Here is a 23,769-nt window from a genome sequence, read left to right as displayed (position 1 = left end):
TCTGACTTTTTTATATGATGTAGTCTGAAGTGTCGACTTGACCTCTACAAAGTCTACCCGCTGTGGGTCCGGTAGTTTCGGAGTTATGCCCCCCCCCCCCTCGAAGCAACTCTCTGTCAAAAACAAAAGTTACAAAGTTGCAGTTTGGAAGATACAGGACAATCTGATGCGGAAAACGGCCAGGAAAAATTCGGAAATGGGCTAAATCGGTTCTGTAAGTGTCTCTTAAAGTGTTCCTAGTGCGCCCTGACACCCGTATCCCTTTTCAATCCTGATTCGTCACCTCTTTGTTCTAACAATGGAGACAGTGTTTTGCATCGCGTCTGTCTATCCGAGGACAATTCTCTAATACCACTCGGTTTTAAAACCGTTAAATGTCGAAAGTCCCATCCTTCCCTACCACCCCGCAAAGGTGGATTGAACAACCACCCTTAACACCCAATCAGCTTTCGCTGGTGCTTCCATGCGTCCGAAAAATTCGGAAATAGGCCGAACCGCACCTGTAGAGGTCTTTGGTATTCCTCCCTGACCACGCATGATATCCACCTCTTTTAATCTCTACCTGTTACTTCTTTAATCGGCCAACGAGTCGCAGTTGCACCAAGCTACAGGTGATCGCTTCAGGACATGACTTGCATTCGAGACAAAAAAAATCCTTGTTCTTTCTCCAGCCATCTTGTTTTTATCCCTTCTTTGTGTTAGATTTTCTTTCTTCTCTAGATTTTCTCTATGTGCATCTTTCTTTGCTTTCATGCTTTTTCCAGCTGACTCTTTGTCTGCGTTTTTTTTGTTTCTGATTGCTTTTTTGTTTCTCCTGAAAAACACATTACTTTTCCGTATATTCTTTCACATCTCTTCCACATTTTTTGTTTTTTATGTTATTTGTGAAACAGCAAAACATTGTTAAAGCAAAACAAACAAATTATGAACACAAATTTATTGCTCTAAGGTAATGCATTTGTACAAAAACCAAAGCAAATAAGAAACAAAACATGATTCACAAAACAAGGCATGCCGCCGACAAGGAAGAGAACAATTTCGGTGGACGAGAGCGTTAAAATTTCATTTGTTTTCAGCTTTCTTGTTACCATGTGTTTTATTTTTGTTTCCATTTTTTTCAGTTTTCTCATTTCCTTGTTTTGTAAATCATGTTTTGTTTTTTAGTTGCTTTGTTTTGTATACAGACGCATTACCTTAGAACAATAAATTTGTGTTCACAATTTGTTTGTTTTGCTTTAACAATGTTTTGCTGTCCCACAAACAACATAAAACAACAAATTTAGAGATGTAAAAGAATACACAGAAAAGTAATGTACTTTTCAGGAGAAACAAAAAAGCAATCAGAAACAAAAAGAACGCAGACGAAGAGTCAGCTGGAAGAAGCATAAAAGCAAAGAAAGATGCACATAGAGAAAATCTAGAGAGGAAAGAAAATCTAACACAAAGAAGGGATGAAAACAAGATGGTTGGAGAGAGAACAAGGATTTTTGTTGTCTCGAATGCAAGTCATACCCTGAAGCGATCATCTGTAGCTTGGCGCAACTGCGACTCATTGGCCGATTAAAGAAGTAGCAGGTAGAGATTAAAAGAGGTGGATATCGTGCGTGGTCAGGGAGGAATACCAAAGACCTCTACAAGTGCGGTTCGGCCTATTTCCGAATTTTTCGGACGCATGGAAGCACCAGCGGAGGCTGATTGGTGTTAAGGGTGGTTGTTCAATCCACCTTTGCGGGGTGGTAGGGAAGGATGGGACCTTCGACATTTAACGGTTTTAAAACCGAGTGGTATTAGAGAGTTGTCCTCGGATAGACAGACGCGATGCAAAACACTGTCTCCACTGTTAGAACGAAAAGGTGACGAATCAGGATTGTAAAGGGATGCGAGTCTCAGGGCGCACTAGGGACACTCTAAGAGACACTTACAGAATCAATTTAGCCCATTTCCGAATTTTTCCTGGCCGTTTTCCGCATTATATTGCTCTGTATCTTTCCAACTGCAACCTTGTAACTTTTGTTTTTGACAGAGAGTTGCTTCGAGGGGGGGCGTAACTCCAAAACTACTGGACCCATTACTGGAGCGGAGAGATTTTGTAAGGGTCAAGTCGACACTTCGGACTACATCATATAAAAAAGTCTGATTTTTTGCTCAACTTTTACGAACTTAGCGCTATTTCAAACTTTTGTTCCTTTAATTTTGTGCAGTAGTTTATATGTTACTTGCATATTAATATTTCAAATAGAAATAATATGTGCTTACCGATTCCAAATGGCTTTGGTGGTGCAGATATAAAGTTTTCGTCATTTCTTGTGTGGCCTATAGATGCACGTCGCGGATGCGGAACACCATTTTCCATATTGAGATCTGTCACACTTTCCGAACGAGTAACATTCAATGAATCCATTGACATATCGAATCTCATAATCTGTAAAAATCCAAGAAAATTGTTTCATTTGAGAAATCTTATCACATTTTATTAAATGAAAAGCGCATTAAATATCACACGTAAAATAATGGAGAAGAAACACTTTTCAAGTTGAAATAAAACTTGAAATAAAGTTTTGAAGTACTACTTGTGATATCTCAGTAATTTGGAAAAAAAAGGAAAAAAAAGCTTTCAAGGATTCGTCAAATCAATAATATTAAAACGCGGTAAAACATTTGCAGAAAAAAACAAATTCTAATATAAAATTAATTTAAAAAACACTTTTCTGTCGAAGTGATAATAATACCTGAGAAAAATTCGGAACACTTGCAGTCTTACGCATCAGTGGTTGTCCCTGTGCTTGTAACAATTCTTTTATAGCGACACTTTGTCGTAATCGGTCCAATGTTAATATACTTTCGACGGCTGATACACCACGAGTATATTTTTCTACAAAATTAATAGAAAATGTTAATACTTAAATTTTTATACTCTTTATATAGATTAAGATACACTCGAGATACACTTGAAGAATTTTTCACAATTTACCTATATAAGTTTCTCCATCGCATAAACTATTATCTTCCCCGCTGGCAGCAATTTGTGCCAAGCTCTCGCGATCTTCTAACTCTTCGCTCGCTTTTGGTATATTCGAAACTACCTCGTAAGTAACACCGGTTTGCGTCAAACAATCAGTTCGAACAATTCTCTTGAAAATTCTATCTGTAATGCTTTGTCGTTTGTATATATTTAGAGCTAATCTTTTACGTAGTACAAGATCCATTGGTGCTGGATGCGATAGGCGAACTGTAGTCTTCAAAATTAGAAACACTCTTTCGTTTGCTAAAAATGAACACAATACACATTTAAAAAATAGAAAAATTGTTATTTACTCGATAAAACGGAAAGAATAATTACCATCGGTCACTCTATTAAGATGTACATTATCGTGTATACTAGAATCCCAAGCGGCAATGGCACATACATCTTTTTCTAAATGTCGAATAATAGGCAAATTATAAAATTTGTTTCCATGTTCCTTAGGTAAGATCGAATTTAATCCTGTCACTGATACTTCTTCTCCCGACTGATGCGTTGAGAGATCATCGGCTGTATAATATTTAGCCAAAATAAACGTATTAATAAGTAAAACAGAATGCAAATTGATAACATACTGAGAATATTTTTTGCAATACCATTAAGATCAAGAAATAATACAGGAATATGCGGCTCCATTCCAGCAGGAGGAGTCCAATCAGCAGGAGCACCGGGAATACCTGAACCCGCTGCAGGAACTAGAACGGCGTTTCGTTCTTCTGTCAGACTGACCCACTGATCCACAAGACTTTGTTCTCGCTCCATATCTTGTTCCGTTTTGTCTAGAATTAAGCAAATAGGATAAAAAAGAGAAGACAGACAGGTCAAAGTGACAAATTAAATAAAATATTAATAGTCTTCAAGAAACTCTTTTGGGATCATTTTGTTATACATGTATATTACCTTGCTTATTGATGAGTTTCTGAATTTGTTGATCAAGATATTGTCGTCTTCTCATTAGAGCATCGCTCCATTTGTCTCTTAATATACTCAAATCCTCATCTTGATAACTATCTAATGGAATTTGCAATCGGTTTCGTACTGATACACTCCCAACGGCTATGTTTAGTATCGATTGGCAGATAATTGGTAAGGTTCCAGAATTTTGTACTGGTTTTACTCGAACCTGTATTCGACGTTGTTGCCCTTGCCGAAGTTGATAAATACCACCTAAAAAAAAGACGCAATTATTCAAAAAATAAATAATTAAAACGTGCACTCAAAAAAATGTTTTGCTAATATAGACAGATTTCTTGGTGTCACAACCACAATCGCTAATTTTTGTATCTGCTAGATTTTTGGCTGTCACGTATAGAATTTATGAATTCTGCTTGTATCAAAATTAGATTGATTAAGTGCAATACATATACATATCACAATATTTGCTAATCATTTATCTACCCTCAGCTAATTTTTACACACATATAATTTATGTTAAAATTGCAAGATTATTTTTTTTGCGTGTAATATTTTTCAACGGACAGTCGATATTACAATCATTCTCACCTGTACATGTGTCTTGCTTCACTGCAACTTCAACGGGCGAGTATTCTCCCTGCTCGTTGAGTTCTTGTATCTCCACCCATAATTCAATTTTTCGTGTTAATTCAGACCATCGATCAGCGAGTGATCTAGCTTTCGCTAATTGCTGTTGTTCCACTTCCCATCCAGGTTTACTACGTGAGAAACCTGCACTGCGATGACCCCATACTTCAATGCTTAATGCCCCTTCTACAAAAGAAAATGTGATAAAAACAAGTGTGAATAAATATATTCATGATAATATTTGTAATAATGCCTGTTTTATATATCACTACTTATTAGAAAAATAACGCATAGATAAATGCACAATAAAGCGTAATTCTTACCAGCAGCATGTTCCATAAACTCCTCTGTAATGGGTACGGTAAAATCTTTTGTATGGTCAAACTTAAATGCCAAAGAATCTCTCTGGCCAGTTATACAATTAGAGTTGGGTAACTCTGTATTTACCATAGGCGGAACCACTATCGGTTCTGGATGATTCCAAAACATGTATTGACAAAACACAAAATGACTTAACGAGAGTGGTAATCCTGTGGCTTGCTTTATCGTTATGCGACAGGTAATGTGGCTAGATCCTCCGGAGTAATCCTCTGCTTCAGAAGACGTCGAATCCGCAGAAGACTCCGAAGCAGCCTCGCAAATACGATCTTGAGGAAATTGTCCAGATATGCGACTTATTTCGACCTGTAATCGACCAGCGACTTCTCCTTGCTGACTAATAATCGGAGTGTGATAATCTAATCGTACGTCATGGAATAATACTTCTAAGAAAATATTTGCAACTCCGATAAGATTATGATTTTCTTGGGATTCGTAAAACGGATCTTGTGTTTTCCCTGGTACTTCATCCTGTAAGAAAATAATTTCGTAAAGAATTATTTAAAAGATAAAAAGTATGTACCATACCTTAATTGTAGGTAATCGTTGACAATTGTTAGGATCTTTTCTTTCCTCGTACATGTCTCGCATATCGACTAATTTATTTTCTAGCTTTTCCATAGACCAAACTTGACTTCCCATATTCATCCTCTTCACTAAAATCGCGGGCTCACTGACAAACGCACCCCGCTGAAAAAATACACTCTACATATCGAAGAGTGTGAAAAAATGGAAAACAAAATACATAAATTAATGGAACAAAACAAAATATAAGAAAAAAATAAAAATTAAAGTAGATATAATGTAGATTAATTATTAATTATAAAGATATAAAGGTAATAAATGAATCAAATAAAGAAAGCAAAAAATTTACAATAAATAATAAGTGATATATGTGTTCAAGTATATATGTACAAATAAGCAATTACACAACTATCACAAATCAACGAAATTTATAAGTTGTTATAATAGGTTAAAAAATTCTACATGAAACATGACAAAAATATGATGTAAAAACATGGATATAAATACAATCTTTCGTTATTTTTTACCTTCCTATTTGGACTTAAATTATTCGGAGGAATCTGCAGAGTGACGCTAAATTTAGTCTGTTTGCCCATCTCTTCAGCTAAAACATTGGCCTCTTGCACCAATGCATTAGCTTTTAGGATATCTGTTTTCAATTGACCCAAACTACGCTTAAACATCTCGTCTCGTTCCTGAGCCCACTTTTCAACGCGCATTTGCGTCGTTGGTGTACAAGCCGGGAACTTCCCACTCTGGCTACCTCTTAGAGGATCGTACGGTACGTAAGGTGAATATGGCGTCGAGGGAGATAGTATATTGCGTAATTGTTGAAACTGTCGTTCATATTCGAGCCTCTGCTTCTCGAGTGCAACCTTTAAGACATATGCATAATAAGTTTATAATACAAAAGTGTTATTAATATGCTCATTAAAACTGCTGCGCAAAATGTATACCTGCTTATCTTCCTCATGTTGCTTCTCTAATCTCGCTATAGCTCTCTGGATTGGATCGTTCGAAAGTTCGTTAAGCATAAGCTCTTCTCGGGCAAAGTTGTAGTCGATATTTTGAGCAGGAGTCTGCGGTTCGCTGTTGATTGCTGCAGACAGAACAACAGATAGACGATACAGTAATGTATGTTATTTCTGATTACTTGGCGAAATATGTAATTCAGTTTTATCTTGAAATCAATATTAAATCAAGTCATACCTGTAGCACTTCTTGGACAGTTGACTCTAAAGAAATGATGATTTCCCCAAACAATTCTATCGCCATGCTGTAGCAAAGTCTTATTTACAACTTGCGTACCATTGATGAAACATCGAGCACCATTTAACGGTGTCATGTACAGGCCTGATTCCTCTATCGTGATAACACAGTGTTCTGGTAAAATACCTAAGCCATGCAATTGAATATCCTGTTCCCTTTTGGCTGAACGACCGCCTACGAGAGTCCTTTCCTGAAATACAGACATAGATAACGCAACTGAGAAGGGGAAGGAGACACAGAGATAGAGATAGATAGATAGATAGATAGATATATTTATTATGCCCAAGCTTCTCTCTCTCGACTATAGGGCAAATGAAACACAAGTTAGAATACACTTTCAAAACAAAATAAACGCAAAAAGAGCTAACATAATGGAAAAATAGCATTGACATAAGTATAACTATATAATTAATCTAAATCATAATACTAACTATACAAGTAAATCTTATTAAGAGCTAAGGCTAAGAATTAAGAGAGACAGTAAAAATGACAAAAGTAAGACTAACAATACAAGCATGCAAAATTATGCCAACTCAGACGCCAGTAGAAATGAATGGAAAAGGATCTTGAAAGAGTCCAGCGAAGGAGCGGATATAATGTTTGCAGGGAGAGGATGCCAAAAGTAGACTGCGGAAAGATGAAAGGAATTTCTATAAGTAGTAGTCCTGTGAAGAGGAATGTGAAAAACATGCGACAAAGAAATTGTGTGATCAGATCTCACTGAAGAATCGGGAGGAGTAAATAGTTCACATAAGTAAGACAGAGCATGCAGGTGGAGGATACGATAAGTTAAGCAGCCTAGAAAGTACAATCATCTATTTTCAACTAAAAGCCACTCAAGACAATGTCTAAACGGCGTAATGTGTACGTCTCGCCTAAGATTAAAGATGAATCTTATACAGCAGTTAACAAGTCTTTGCAGTTTAATATTAAGTTCCTTACTCAATCCGTGATATACAAGCAACAGTAATCAATGTGTGGCAGGATCAAAGTATTGACCAGTTTAATTCTGAGTTCAGTGGAGAGTTTTGGTTAAATTTTAGCTTATACAGAACATAGTGAACGTTCTTTAAAACTTGTAGGATGTGTTTATGCCATGACAGGTTAGACGTAAAGATAACGCCCAGATTTTTCACTTCACTCACAAAAAGCAGAGGTGTACGGTCAACAATGATCGGAGGAAGAAGAGAGGTGTCAACAAGGCTGCCAGTTTTGATGCTCTGCCACCTAGTCGGTGTGACGCAAAGCTGTAGTGGTGGCAACACACACGGAAGAAGCCGTGTACATGTGAGCGCCGAGCAGCACACGTACACAGTTTCTTCCGTGTGTGTTGCCACCACTACAGCTTTGCGTTACACCGACTAGGTGGCAGAGCATCAAAACTGGCAGCCTTGGGTGTCAATGTTATTAACATGTTTTTGGCTGTCAAGGATAATGGCCTAGAGATAGAGATAGAGAAGGGGAGGGAGAGGAAGAGAGAGAGAGAGAGAGAGAGAGAGAAACATGGCCAACAAGCTCATAACACAAGCTGCTTTCTGAAATTTACTGCCAGTACTGAAAATGTATAGTACACGCATAGTGGAAGAATACAAGGGGTACGTTCCGTTTCACGCATGATACGCATGATGCATCGTTCATCCTTGTTGTTTGTCAAATGTTAAACAAGGATAAACAATGCATTATGCTCATCATGCGTTGAAACGGAACGCAGCCAAGGTGTGCTCATACGCATATGCTTTTTAACAGCCAATGAAAAGTTGCTTCCAGATACCGCCATCTTGCCATGGTATTTTCAATTCGTTATATCATAATAGTACTTCAATGCTCTAGTTTACACCGAGCACTTGGTACGCGTATCAAGTAGTGAATTTAAGCTGATCAGCCAATGATTAAACACATTCACTAGTTATTTACTATTAAACTATTTAATACGCGTACCAAGTGCTTGGTGTAAACTAGTGGTCTGTTCTTTTTAGCTGCACTGTTGCACCGGTGCAATAAGTTAAAGTAAGACAAGTATATTTTTTCTCATTCTAACTTATTGCACCAGTGCAACAGTGCAGATAGAAAGAACAGACCACAGGTCAATATCATCCAGACCAGAGTATTCAGACTCCAATTCTCATAGACCGGTATTCATAGTCGAATCTTATTTTAAGATCGTCTCAAGCAATGTCTTAAGATGCTAATACGTTCTATGATTGGCTAATGGCATCTTAAAACAGTATTTAAGATGATCTTAAATATAAGATCTGACTATGAATACCGGCCATAATTCAGAAAAAGGCCTTATTCTAAATAATTACAAATTATTAGAGCTGAAAATAATTGAAGGTAATAGTTGGGATAAAAATAAAGAGACTAACTTTTTCATAATAGGGCCTAAACACAATGCCAGGCAACAGGCAATAGGAACAGAAATAATGAAAGAGAGAAAGAGAGAAAGGATCTTCTTCTCTTTCTCTCTTTCTTTATTTCCTGTTCCTATTGCCTGGTGCCTGGCATTGTGTGATGGCCTTAACAGCTGTTGACATAAAATGTCGTTCTAAACGTTTAAAAATGGCCGCATCTGGAATCTGCGCAGAACCATACCAAAATTTGTCTTGAGTATGAGCACACCTTGTATTCTTCCACCATGAGTACACGCACCGGCAGAAATGGTGTCCCGCGACGTTCAGCGCGCGGCGATCACCCACACACGCGAAGCGCCGTACGTGTTACTGGGCGCGCGGAGGAGCCGGGGAGATGGGAGAGGAGCGAAAAAAGTGGGGATCGCGCCGGTGTTGCATCCTTCACCAACGTCGCACGTTGAAGAAGGATAGAGCTAAGATGAGTGAGAAGACGTGATACCGACTCGATGGTGTCCCAATATCCGTTTCACTCGCACTCGATACTAATATCGTCTCTCGCTCGCCAATACCGATGCGTCGTGCTTTCCTTTTTCTTTGAGAGACGGCTATCCGAGTGCACGAAGCGTCGACATTTATTCTATTAGCATGTCATTCATTACTTTATATTATGTAAAGTGATAAAATTTAATTTAAAAAAACACAAATTTTTATTGAAATGTTAATTATGTTATACATAGAAAGAAAAAAATTAACGTTTATCCCAATTAATTATTGATTCACTTATGATTGCGTAATAATGCTTCTTTTTCATCCCGTAACAAATTTTTATGTGAAATTATAACCATTGTTACGGATAATTTTCAGACTCACTATATCATAAGTGAATCAATAATTAATTGGGATAAACGTTAATTTTTTTCTTTCTATGTATAACATAATTAACATTTCAATAAAAATTTGTGTTTTTTTAAATTAAATTTTATCACTTTACATAATATAAAGTAATGAATGACATGCTAATAGAATAAATGTCGACGCTTCGTGCACTCGGATAGCCGTCTCTCAAAGAAAAAGGAAAGCACGACGCATCGGTATTGGCGAGCGAGAGACGATATTAGTATCGAGTGCGAGTGAAACGGATATTGGGACACCATCGAGTCGGTATCACGTCTTCTCACTCATCTTAGCTCTATCCTTCTTCAACGTGCGACGTTGGTGAAGGATGCAACACCGGCGCGATCCCCACTTTTTTCGCTCCTCTCCCATCTCCCCGGCTCCTCCGCGCGCCCAGTAACACGTACGGCGCTTCGCGTGTGTGGGTGATCGCCGCGCGCTGAACGTCGCGGGACACCATTTCTGCCGGTGCGTGTACACGTAACATGAACTATAGACTTTCAGTACTGGCAGTGAATTTTGGAACGGAGCCACAGTTGGTCTGTTCTTTCTAGCTGCACTGTTGCACTGGTGCAATAAGTTAGAATGAGAAAAAATATACTTGTCTTACTTTAACTTATTGCACCGGTGCAACAGTGCAGCTAGAAAGAACAGACCAAGTATATACAGTAGCATAACTCCCAATTCTAGCGTGTACAAAATTGAACTGCACATGCGCCGGATAAGTAGGTAACCAATCACATCACTGATTTTCGCATTTCTTCTCGGTTAAAAACGCTATTAGTATAGTCCAGTGCAGCAACAAGAAGCAGATTTACGATTGGTTACCTACTTGTGCTCGATTTCGTACACGCTAACGTCAAATGTGCCGACCGCAAGTTGCGCTACTGTATGTACTGTGTTTATAATCTTGTGAGTACACCTCATTACCTTGAGATAATAAACCAATAACTCGTTCAAGCTTGGATCATCATTCAAATTAACTAGATAATATTTGCTTTTCTCGACTTGAATACCAGACGCTTGTACACTTATTCCCATTTTTTCCAAAGCCTGTTGCCTTTCATGTTGTAGTCTCTCGGTTTTCACTAACTTTTCTTCCCATGTCTGTGACATTTCCTTCATCAGCCGTTCCGATTCGGACAATTTTTCCGTAATGTCTGTGCGTTGTTGGCCGACAATCGATCCCTAATCGAAATCAAGTTGTCGCAGAACATAGTTATTTTAACACGGGGAACTATATCAGATAGATAACGCAGAGTATACTATATATAATAAGGAAGATTCTCTTACTGTGGCATGTAACAACATTTCCTTTAAGGTTTCAACCTCTTGTCTGAGTTCGCGAATAATTCTAGCATTTGGATCTTCGTTAACTACAGCATGATTAACTATTCTCTTCGCTCTGTCAGCATACCGGAGAGTCGATAGTGTTTCCTCGTAATTGTCGGCGGCCGGTGATATTGTGGCTACCATGACAGTTTTGCTATTGCCACCAAGATTGTCCTAAAAATTTCGAAACATGTATCGGATATGAGAGAGTACCTTAAAGCACTAAGGTTGGACGCTAAAAAGTTAATGTACCTTCAAGAGCCACGTAAGGACAGAATCTCTGTAGGGCACAAAATTGTCCTTCTTCTTATTATTGCCGGAATTTTGATCCGCCAATTTTGAAATGACTAGACCCAATGTCGTTAAAGACCTAAATAAATCAATGTTCTCCATTATTACACATTTTCCATATTGACGTGAACGGAAAATTATTTTTACAGAGGCTAAAAAGTATTTACTTGTTAATATTGCTTCCTTCTTTAAGTCTATCACCTACTGCTCCAGTTTTCACAGCCCTTTCACTCCCAGCTAAATCCACCAAGCTCATCCGCGAAACCTTTTCTCCGCTGACTCCACTCTTCAAGTCTGTTAGAGTCTGCGTGAGAATTACCGAAAATACAGCATGCGAACGGGAGCTCTCGGAATTCATATTTGTCGCCGCGACTGTTCGCGACTTGTTGCCTTCCGCCATGAGGTTATCGATGTCCTAAAGTTGAATGTTTTGTCAATAGATATAAATTATCCGGGTTCGAGAAAATTAACCACAGATATTGTTAAACGGAAATTGTTGACAGAAAGAGAAAAAAGGGAGAAGGATGGTCACCTGAAAAGAAGTAACCGCTAGTTGGCTTAGCCCGTCCACGTAGGGCCCCAAGACATTGTGCTCTCTCACTTTGAGTGATTGCTTATTTGGTTTCGGATCTAGAAGATCATGCACTTTCTCATTGTAGATTTCCATGTACGAGACCTCAACCTTGTACGTGAGCTCGGAACTTTGCTGCTTCGCTATCATGTCAAAGAGATTATCGCATAACCGTGGTATTATTCCTTTGTTATCACCACTACCCATCATCGTATAAGACTTTCCAGAGCCTGTAAGGATAAGCCAAAACATGTGCGAAAGACGACATTAAATCATTTTTATTAAATATAATATTTACTCATTTATAAATAAGATTTTAAGCCTTGCTCGGATGATATTTGGCAAATTTTATATTTGAGTACATAATGTATATATTATCCGCATCTCTAAACATTTTATACTTTCTTTTCTCGAATTTTTCTTTTTGCTATAATTATATTTTATAAACATGATACTTGTAATATGCGTATACACCTTTGTTTTAATCATAAAAATATATGTTTAGCGAGACATTCTTCGAAATTCGATAGCTTAGGTGAATTTAAATGATTTGATATAAATAAACGATTCATCGTACAAGCGCGCGGAAAAGATATGTAAAAATAACGAAACAAATTAGCTCCAATATATCTATAACATATCGCGCGATTGAATAGAAATCTCTCAGTGCTCGTAAGAAATGTGCTAACTCATCTCTTTCCTCGTTGTACTGTTTCAAACTCCTTGTCTCGTATACACCCATACGAGTACCGTATATAGATTGCCGCATTATTGTTGTCGTTTCATTCTGCTTCGTAGGTCAATGTCTTGCTCCACAGAAAATCAACCGTAATTTATCGGTAATAACCGAACCGATTAACCGCGTTATTTACCGCGCTATACGCATGCATCCGTTCATGCACCGGTCATTAACTAACTGCGTTCTTTCCAATACATTAACACACGTCTCTCAACGCGAATTTAAAGACTTGAATTCGTATCGTGCAACAACAATAATCAAATTAAATAGTAAAGTAATTGTTTCAAGTAACTGTTACAATTGGTGTTATACCAGTTTGTCCGTAGGCGAATATACAGGCGTTGTAACCCTGAAACGCATTGTCCAAAATATCACGACCCAGGGCGTCGAAAACAATCTCTTGACTCGCAAAATTTTCCGCTCCAGGATCCAGAGAATAAAAGCAGTGATCGAAAGCAAAAGTCTTCGGCTTGTTTCTGTAAATTGATAAAAATAAAACAATTCGTCGATAAAAAGAAAACAAGTGTGTGTGGGGAAGGGGGTGTTAATATATATCATATAAGCTGCGTTCCAATATTCACTGTCAGTACTGAAAATTTATAGTTTACATCACATACACTGTAAAATTTCAGTACTGGCAGTGAATATCGGAACACAGCCACGTTATGTCCGTCAGTCCGAATAGTTCTCTCCCTTCAAAAAATCATCCTGGCGTTAAGACTTTTTACGATTTTGCATTACGACTCGAGTTGATTAATAATGATCACAAAAAAGAAAAGAAGATATAACAAAGCCTATTCAATGATATTTTCTAAGAAAGAATGTTGATGGTGATTGACTTTAGAATATCCCTAAATTTCTTTTGTTAAGAAAATATTTCTTTTAATTTAAAGAGACATTTCTTTTGATCAATTAAATGTATTAATTTTTCCCTTTTAAATGTTTAGTTAGAAGTATATATATATATAAATTGTCATCATTTTGTAAATTCAAATAAAATTTTTTTGATATTAATAAATAATTCTGTCAGTGTATAAACATTTAGATATCGAAATCATTCCGGATGTTTACCAGTGTGATATATTTCACTATGTAACAAATATTTATTTTAACAAATATATTATATATATATATATATATATATATATATATATATATATATATCCGCGCGCACATCGTAATTTTCGTATATTCGTACCTATAGGTAACTATGTCTTACTACTAGAGAAGAAATAATTTTGCGCGTTGCACATCGATCGAATTTGCAAAATGTCATGTCCAAAGATGAGTCACGCACAGTAGATGTGCAAACATACACTGATTCAAGATGAAAAGACGTAAATGAACGACATGAATGACATTTTTTCCCCGAGTATGTAGTATGTTGTAGATAGTGTCCTGTTGATTCCATATAAATACATTAGCATTTTATTTTTTTTGCAGCGCAAAATGCTGCACGAATTGTCAAAGGAGAAAATATGATACAAATAAAATATGATTGAATTAATGCTATACGAGTCGCATACAGTCACATGAGCATCGAAACACTCACGATGCGACAACGCGATAATCTTTGTACGGGAGATGGTAAACTGCGGCAATGGACGACTGCTCAATCCAAGGAAGAAGAAGAAGAAACCGGCCGACCTATATTGCGTGACAACAAAATTGCTCCATCGAGATTACATCCACGGTTTACGTCTACACAAGCGTTCCGCGTTTTCAGGTGGCCTTCAACACGCGACATGGGCAGTGGGTTCTGCAGCTTGACCCGTTAAGTTTCGACTTAAGTAGTACTCTACATTTAAACTGCAAGTACATTAATTACAATCTTTGAACCTTCAATTTTTTTCCAGTCACTTCAATCGAATTAGTCGACTGACGATAAATCACGATCCTTCTGCGAATCCTGCCTTCATATCGTAGGAAAAACTGAAATTAATTGATAGAATTAAGTTGACTATTTTGATTTATAAATCAAATAAAACTGAGATTGCTATAATCGTATTTGTGCACGTAACAAACTCTGTTGCTCAGTTGCCTGAAGTAATTCAGCACAGATGCATATTATTCAAGAAATCATATTATCAAAAAATCATATAGACGAGTAAATCTTTTTAAGTAATCTTTAATTTATTTTTAAATTACTATGCTATAATAATTAAAAAACATTAAAGTACCGCGTAGTCACCGAGGGTAAAAGGGAAACATTTGAAAATGAATTTCTTAGTATATCGCGACGCGATACGTCTTTTTCTCTAAAGCTCCCGCTTCGAATCGATCGAATCTTAACGATAAGACGAAAAACATACGGAAAATTACAGATCGTAATTATTATGTGCTTTGAAAAAATAAGCAGTAACCAGAACCTAACAAAGTCGCAGGCTGCAATTCAAGACTTTGACTTTGATCGATCGTATTTAGCTCTATTTTTTTCGCTGAACAACGATCGATAGACGACAATATTCCGTCTCTACGCAGTGTCCGAGTATTAAGGGCAAAGTATAGTAGGGCGAGTGTATGTCCGCATAATACTCGGGTTATTGCACGTTATTGAATAAAAGCGAAGGTAAACGCGTCACTGCGCGTCAGTTAGATAATGTAGACATAATGGTTCCGTACGATTTGATTGCATTGCGCGTGATCGATCATTACTCTTAGTTCTTATCAAACTAAAATTCGTGAAAGATTCACAGATTAACGATAAATCATACCAAAGTTGAAATAATTATCGTGCAGATACGTAAAATATTTATATCGTTTAACGAGTTTTTTCGTGATTTATTATTATGTTAATTGAGTTATTGATTTATACTTATATTATTATAAAGATTAGAAAATAACATAAACAACAATAACATAAACATCCTGTATTATCAAAAACATTCACCGAATTCACATTTGGAATTCTAGAATAATTTGAAATTTATTATAAACTACGTGTATGCTCGAGCTGTAAAAATCTTGAAAATTTTCTCTTCTTCGTATTTCCAAAATATTTTCGTAATTTAAAAAAATTTAACCTTAGCTCTCTTAAAATACAAAGATCTTTTTTGTTAAACAGTCGACGTGAATCATCCATAGATGAGAGTAGAAAAAAATTTAAACATCTCGCAAATATTGCACATACACATATCACAACAAAATGGGATCTTGATTGTAAATTTCGAATGTCCTTCTGCTATACATATACTACAAATAGAATCTAGTAATCTCATAGTATTATAAGCGTAGATATTAAAGGCATACTAGTGGGGAAGCTAGAATTATAGTGCAAACGAATGCAAGCAAGAAAATAACTCGCGTAAAAATAAATCGATAATTTCTCCTGAATTACTCTTTACGAAGATACATATAAGTAAGGCCAACCATTTCTATTCTCCATTAAAATGAAAGCGATTCGCGAACCGAAATTAAATCTGAAAGTTAAGTTTAATCTTTCGCATACTTGCAAATATTATTAAAGAATTACTGTAGACAAAAAATCAATTGTCAACGAAGATTAAGATATTTGCTTTATCTCAAATTTTGAACACGGTATCGCGTCATCTCTTTTATGACAAATTTCGAGAAAGAAGCTTCACAACATCACTCGATTATTGATTGTAACAATTTTGTAAATAATTTTCAACCTCTCAAGCAATGTTCGTTATTCTTTTACTTCCGTACTGCGCGATTTTAATGGCTTCTAATGTTCGCTGCGTAATTGACATCTCTTTTTGTGAATGATGAAATTAAAAAGGTGTAAAGATGGAATTAAAAATCGAGCGGGGGGAAAAAGGGAAAATAAAAATAATGAGATGTGAATCATCTAAATGGAGCTACGAAGAATAGATATATAAAAAAAATTCGTACTGTCCTTTGTTAGCAAATTTAATCGCGATCATTCACCGGCCAGCCTCAGTCAACTGGATAGGATGAGGGGAATAGGGACGCCTTCAGTGTCAAGTTTTTTAAGCTGAAAGACCTTCTCGCTTCACGAATCGGAGAAACGAAAATAACTTGGCCTAACCGGTAGAATTCGCTTAAACACTCGCTATTTTCGAAACTACATTTGTAACTGCACATGGTGTCGCGTCGCGTCGGATACGATTAGAGCTGTATATGTTACATCAATTCGTACCAAGCAATGGTTTTTATCCAACTGATTAACATATCTACGGACATTTCCAATCGTGCGATTTGTAATCGTTTTGTTCCGTACGACATCAAAGTAAATCGATTTCAATTACGTCAATATACGGTACAAAAGCCGTAATCGAACTAGCAAACCCTTGTAAAACTGGGCAAGGACATATTCTCTTTTTGTTTCGTCGCATTCACTAATGTGAAACTAGATCGTGCGTGACCGATCCAATAGATCCAAAAAGCTCGAGCGCCGATTCCGATTTTTTGCTCAAAATAACTAGTATAGGTATCCACAAACACGCACTTGTATGTAATAAGTAACCCGTTGCGTAACAATCAAGGTAACATACAGATTTCTTGACCTATATTCCCATCGCGTTTCATCGCGCAGCGTCGCGAGTCTTTACGGCCACCACAAATCAACCCTTGATTTTCCATTAGATTTGAATTTCCAGAAAATTACGTTGATATTTAAGTGCGCGATAAATGCATTTCTCGTACGTAACGAAAGCTGTACAAGTCAACGGAAAAAATTGACTTAATCAAGAGTATCATTTGAATATTTTTGCCATTATTTGCCTAAACGCAATGACTAATACGGCGCATATATGCCGTATGCGTTTGGATACGTGGATACGGTAAATACGTAGATATCTGTGGCAACGCAACTGTATCCGACAACGGAATGAAACAGTAATCGTTACCGTGTCTCGTTTCATCCAAACCGACTATTGTTTACATTTAGCGTTTAGTATTTAACGTAACGCAAGCTGATGCTGCATGCATAACATGCATGATGTGCGTCAATCGGGTCGCGCGTCGATTTCTTTCAGTTGACTTCTTTCAGTAGGTTATTAATAACGAGAAAAATTAACATTGCACATTGTTAGCATGTATGTATGTATGAATTGTGAATTATAAATAATTAAATTAGCGCGTAAAAGATCATAGATTAATCGATTTATTCCTACAGCAATAATTTCTATCATTTTCCATGCTATTTTGCATCGTTATTCCCATTTTATGTGTGTTACGAGTTATGAGTCATATTTTGAGTTGTTCTCACTTTTATCGATAACAGCGCTTTTAATCATATAGTTTACTATGTACCCAAAAGCATTTTTATCGATAAATATGAGTTAAGAATATGGGTCATTGAGGTTAACAATCACTATGAGCGAGGGCAGCCTAAGATAACTCGTGAAAGAAACCGAATAAAAACATCAAAAACTGTTGACACGAATCCACACGTGGATTTACGCTACAAGGACTTCCAGCTATGTGACAAACGAATCGTTTCACTGCGTTTCACAATTGGCGATTCTAGAAGACACTTTACGCTCTTTATGGCTCCCGATCGAGTTTCTATCGCGCGAAGCAATAAAGGCGACATTATTCATATAATACAGTCATTATCGCACATATCCTAATACACATGAAAAAAACACGAAAACTTAAAAATATATAAAAAATATTTTTTTTTTTAACGAAGTCGTAACTTTTGACATGTAATCGAAGCTCGGAGCGTTCATGGAGCAAAAAAATTGTTTTAATCACAAAAAATACTAAAATATATTTATAAATAAAACAATAGAATTGTAACACAAAACAATTAAAAAATAAACAAATAACAAAAAATAAAAAATCTGAAACAATTTTAACGATTGCTTCTGCGTTTTGTGTAAATATAATAAATGCGAGGACAGTCTAAGACTAATAGAGTAGATAAAAAATTAAGATTGAAAATAGGATTGATTTATTTAAGAGAGTCAAATTAAATATCTGCCATCGATGATTCAACAATCCGATAATATCCCCCCTTCATTATGTAGAGAGAAAAAGAGGGAAAGAGAGGGAGGGGAGAGAGAAAACGGAGCGTGTCTGATTCCACAAGAATCATATATTCATACATTGAGAGAAACGAGAGAGACGATAATCTCACGTAAAAACGAGTAATAACTCGCAAAGAAATTATACGCGTGCAAGTTTATTCGTGAGATTTTACATCATTTCCGTACTAAAAATATTTAACACAAAGAATATATATCTTATTGTAAAAGACTTTATATCAAAAATAGCAATATTGTAACATAATTATACACGACACGATTAATAAGCTGCATGTTAAAAGATATAGAACACTGTGAAAACTGAAAATATTTTCTCTAATTACCCCATTTTTCAAAAGTAAACATATTCGCGTAAACACATGCCTTGTTATAATATTAAAATTGCACATGTATATCTTCACGTATATTAATATTAGCAAACTGGTGACACTTTATAATAGTGATACTTTAATTTCGTTCTATGTAAAAAATAACTTGGCATATAATCATAGTGATTATTTTTCATAATGAACGTAACTCACACTAAAGCATTTTGCTTTCATGTTTTAATCAGCAAAATTGATACGATTGATACCTATATGAGCCAACTAGAATTTTATCGATACTTGCGCGCGTGATTAGGAGTGCCTGCGCATATCATAGATACGTACCGCGACCTTTCATTGATTCAGCGACACGTGCGTAATTCGCGTATATAACACCGTTACATCACCTGTAGAGAAAGAATAAAAATCCGCATATAGAGAATAAAAGCCGCGAGTTTTCTCTACATAAGACGATATCACTATCGCCATCGCGAGTCATCGTGTTGTAAAAATAGCGTGACATTTCATCGATCGTGTAACATACTCGTAAAAACGTCGCGATTGTGCCAAACACAAAATAGCGCGAAAATAGATTCGCGAAATTTGATTTAAATTTCGATTCTTCGTTCGTCCACCCTACGCGAGGTTCAGTACACTTTTATCCAAAGCTAACGTACCAAACAGAGACCAAGGCGACCCACAGATTAATCCTCATGTCAAATATGCAAGACGCAATTTTTGTTACATATATTGTACACACTTTTTAATCTCAATTGATTAAGAAGTGCATTAATCTTAGTTTACATGTCATACAAATATAAAATACGTGAAATAAAAATGTCTGGTAAACAAATGAAAGAATTGCCGCAGTACAATTCGGATTTATTTTACACCATGCCATTCAAATCGTATCGAAACATCGTAGGGACGACCATGTTATCTGAAATGCGATAAGAATATATGCTTTAATTATCTGGTGTGAACACATGATTTCGACATTATCAGTAGGTGTGCGGCGTTAGCGTTTTTAAACAGCAACATAAAAGATTTTTTGCCATCAAATTTTTTCTATGAAATATATCGTTCATTCTACGACTCGCGTTGAATCGAATACATTTCCGACTCTACGCGACGCATCCACTGTCTATTAGAGAGATCGAAGTCTGTAGATAAATTTGCGTCGTGTATTCTGTAATTATAAATGTGCCCTAAAAAACCTCTGAACAGAGCGAGGAAGCGAAAAGATCGAAAATTGCTTACCGATCGATCTTGTCCATTGTAGTGGGATGTTGCAAAATAGTTTGTTGCTCTGTCATCTCGACGACGCATTGCGTACAAAGTTCCAACTCTGTAATGAGAAAAAAAATATTCAAGATAAATGATTCAAATTACCATTAATGCAAAAATAATTTCCTTCTTGCGTCATCTTTACATCCAAATTGTATCAAATCTATACAGTTCATATTTAATCTTTCTTTTATGATATTACTGACAACACAATAAATACAGTAGTCAAAATAAGTTATCATATTACTAACTGATAATTGTATAAACATTAACCGAAGTTCATCTCATTTACTGTATTGAACCAGGATTGTCTTGTACATGTTTTTCTTATTGTCAAAAAATTTTGATCAAATCAATCAAGGTTTTTTTCTATTAAATGCAACAACAGCAAAAACTTATGCAACTTTTAATCTTTAACCTGTAAAAGACGTATCGTGGTACGCATAACAATACTTAAGGCAATAAAATGATCATTCAACAGTTATCAAGTTTTGGTAATAAGATAAGGCTGTACTGTTGACGTGCCACTTGATTAATTCGATGTGAAAGACAAAAAATATGTACTCAGGAAAAGGCTGGATTAAAGAGGTATATAAATAAGAAAAAATTAATACAACAATAATTACTATCCCGATACCGTGATGATCAAAGGAAAATGGAAAAAAGTGGAAATGTGAAAAAAATTGTGAATGTTAAATTTTGAATATTATACTAACTTAATTGAAAAGTGATTACGAGCTTGCTACTTTAGTCAGAACTTTGTTTCTTACTACTAACTTTCCATCTACGGTCATGCAAATTTGATTGCTTTTTTCCATGTTATAAAGAGATAAATAAAACTAATAAGTTGATTAAGCTGCACGACTTAATTGTTAGTGCAGTCACGAAAAGTTTATTTCTTTTGTTAAAAGTATTACCCTCATTCTTTCAAAAAGAAATTATTAAAAACATATATCTGTGCAATGCAGTTTCGGTAAAGAGTTCTCTAAGAAATTCTAAAAGCAGATCTTTTTTTTCTCTCATAATTTTTCTTCGATGATAATATAACTAATGATAATATAAAATAAACACTGCGCACCAGTCTGAGAATTTGTGAGATTCAAGTCGACAGACGCTGAATTTGCAGCTAAGAGAGTAAAGACACGAAATCGATATGATCAGAATACGAATAGCGGCAAAATCTAGCACAGAAGCTGAAAAATCAAATAATGAGAAAAAAACAAGAAAGTCTTTCTTATTTCAATAACTAGACCTTTCACTTTCGTGTGCGCAGACATAAAAGCAGTTATTAAGAACTTTCTCATTTATTTCAACTATAAACTACTCTATATGTGCCATCTATCTGATAAATTACATCATCTAATGAATTACGATATTTACATATTTTCCTTTCCCGTTCGATTGAGAGAGATTCTCAATGAGATAATACCATAAATTTTCAATTCTATGCAGTATTCTGCGCGTATTTATCTGCATTTACGATATTTATAAAAAGAAAGTTAGGACTATAATATAAAGATGAAAGCGCAATGCTCTCTTATTTTTCGTCAAAATAGTAGTAATCGGGTTAGTTTACTCTAGAGACCGTTTCTCTCTATCCACTTTCTCCAATAAATTTCTTATGCTCGCCATTTCATGTTGTCGCATCATTTTTATTCTTTCGCAAAGTGAATTATTTTGACGATATAGAACGACTAATCGAAGGATTAATAAGGATTAGAATGATATTATTCAGATTAATTTACTTTATTATAACATTTGTTTACTTTAATACTTTATAACAATATCTTCATGCTACCTTAATAATATGAAATCGTTAAATCTAGTTAAAGGCAAAGAAAACAACCACGACGATAATTCTACAATCGGTTAAAAAGGGAATGATGACTCATAAAACTAATTGTAAATAGAAAGTACATAGCACGGACTACTTTGTACGCTGCTTTACAAGTGCGTCGTCATGTTACAGTGCGTTACACTATGCTGTAACAAGTATATTGAACATGTATATATTTCAAGAAAGTTTAGACAGACACACACACACACACACACACACACACACACACACACACACACACACACACACAGACAGACAGACAGACACATATATAGTATGCGATAATAGAGAATGCGATACCATTCAAGATAAAGTGTGCAAGTTGGTTTTGGATATCAGTATATAACATACTATATATTGTTTTATTGAATACTTAAGTATCATTTTAATTAATTAATACTGTTCCTCACACAAATCTATCCTTATCGATATAAATATATCGTACATGTACGTAAAATCTATAATAAATTAAACTATTGCAGTAAATTATTATCGGTATTTCGCACCTTGTATTGTCAAGATGAGTCAAAAGTACAACGCATGTCCGACTTTCTAGAAATATCAATTACTATATTTTTTTATCTAGATGCTAACAATTTTCAATGTCACTATTATTTTCAACGTAAAAGTACCCGAGAAAAAATGGACATTAATATGATCAGATGTAAATATACACAATTAGACACAAAAAGATCTAATAATATATGATCGTATATAATCAAATCCGAAAATTGGCACGATATGATCATATATAATACCTATTATATAATTATATAAAACATATCTAATAATATGAATCTAATAATATAAAATAATAATATAGATCTAATAATATAAAAAACATATATTATTAGATCTTTTCATATCTAATTATATATTTTTATGATTATATATGATCATATCGCGCCAAATTTCGGATTAGATTATATATGATCATATATTATTAAATCTTTTCGTATCAAATTATATATTTCTACATCTGATCATAATAATATTCATTTATTGTCTCGGATAGTTACAGTGTTGTGCGTAATGAGTCATTTATCTAACTATAATTTACAAACAGATCGTAGGAATTACAAAAAAGAATGTCGTATAGGTATGTGAAAAAGAGATGAGATTTTGAATTGAAAATTGAAAATTTGATTCGTGATTTAGAACAGTATCGGGCAACGATAAGTTGTTAAATAATAAAAACCATGTTTAGCTACGTTGCATCGTGTAAATTAAATCTTACAAGCGCGAAAGTTTGACAATTAACATGCAGGAAAGAGAGGGAAAATGACGCAATATTTTACATATAGAACTGCGTTAATGCTGTTTTCGCTCTTGCATTCGCTACTCGTTAAAGTCAGCGCTAAAAAACTTGACACGTGCATACAAGTGTTACGGAGCTGATATGATGCCAGCATACAAATTATTCCGGGGAATAATAATAATAATAATAA

The 23,769-nt window shown here is 35.5% G+C and overlaps 1 protein-coding gene and 1 long non-coding RNA gene across 4 annotated transcripts in view; one reads left to right on the top strand and one right to left on the bottom strand.

The window, feature by feature from the left end:
* The window catches only part of LOC105835178 (kinesin-like protein KIF13B), a 45,340-nt gene that overhangs the window by 19,014 nt on the left and 2,557 nt on the right, over positions 1 to 23,769 (bottom strand). For 2 of the 3 annotated variants that reach the window (XM_036287074.1, XM_036287075.1), the window contains exons 2-20: positions 20,458 to 20,545; positions 13,227 to 13,390; positions 12,137 to 12,405; positions 11,772 to 12,019; positions 11,566 to 11,683; positions 11,275 to 11,487; positions 10,912 to 11,169; positions 6,677 to 6,926; positions 6,424 to 6,566; positions 5,995 to 6,342; positions 5,471 to 5,647; positions 4,888 to 5,413; positions 4,526 to 4,750; positions 3,923 to 4,189; positions 3,619 to 3,801; positions 3,341 to 3,532; positions 2,972 to 3,265; positions 2,730 to 2,872; positions 2,257 to 2,422 (exon numbers count right to left, since the gene is read on the bottom strand). In XM_036287074.1, the coding sequence (XP_036142967.1) occupies positions 2,257 to 2,422; positions 2,730 to 2,872; positions 2,972 to 3,265; positions 3,341 to 3,532; positions 3,619 to 3,801; positions 3,923 to 4,189; positions 4,526 to 4,750; positions 4,888 to 5,413; positions 5,471 to 5,647; positions 5,995 to 6,342; positions 6,424 to 6,566; positions 6,677 to 6,926; positions 10,912 to 11,169; positions 11,275 to 11,487; positions 11,566 to 11,683; positions 11,772 to 12,019; positions 12,137 to 12,405; positions 13,227 to 13,390; positions 20,458 to 20,545 (4,272 nt within the window). Of the gene's footprint in view, positions 1 to 2,256; positions 2,423 to 2,729; positions 2,873 to 2,971; positions 3,266 to 3,340; positions 3,533 to 3,618; positions 3,802 to 3,922; positions 4,190 to 4,525; positions 4,751 to 4,887; positions 5,414 to 5,470; positions 5,648 to 5,994; positions 6,343 to 6,423; positions 6,567 to 6,676; positions 6,927 to 10,911; positions 11,170 to 11,274; positions 11,488 to 11,565; positions 11,684 to 11,771; positions 12,020 to 12,136; positions 12,406 to 13,226; positions 13,391 to 20,457; positions 20,546 to 23,769 lie in introns of those variants that run through there. The other variant, XM_036287076.1, reaches the window with a different exon arrangement.
* Positions 10,539 to 19,578, top strand: LOC118645632. Its single transcript, XR_004963321.1, has 3 exons — positions 10,539 to 10,893; positions 14,119 to 14,286; positions 14,358 to 19,578. It is a non-coding gene; the product is annotated as an uncharacterized LOC118645632 (long non-coding RNA).

The sequence above is a fragment of the Monomorium pharaonis genome, chromosome 5 (assembly GCF_013373865.1).
Source record: "Monomorium pharaonis isolate MP-MQ-018 chromosome 5, ASM1337386v2, whole genome shotgun sequence".
NCBI classification, from domain to species: Eukaryota; Metazoa; Arthropoda; class Insecta; order Hymenoptera; family Formicidae; genus Monomorium; species Monomorium pharaonis.
Note: the sequence above shows the minus strand (reverse complement) of the source record. Positions and strands in the feature narration are given on the sequence as shown.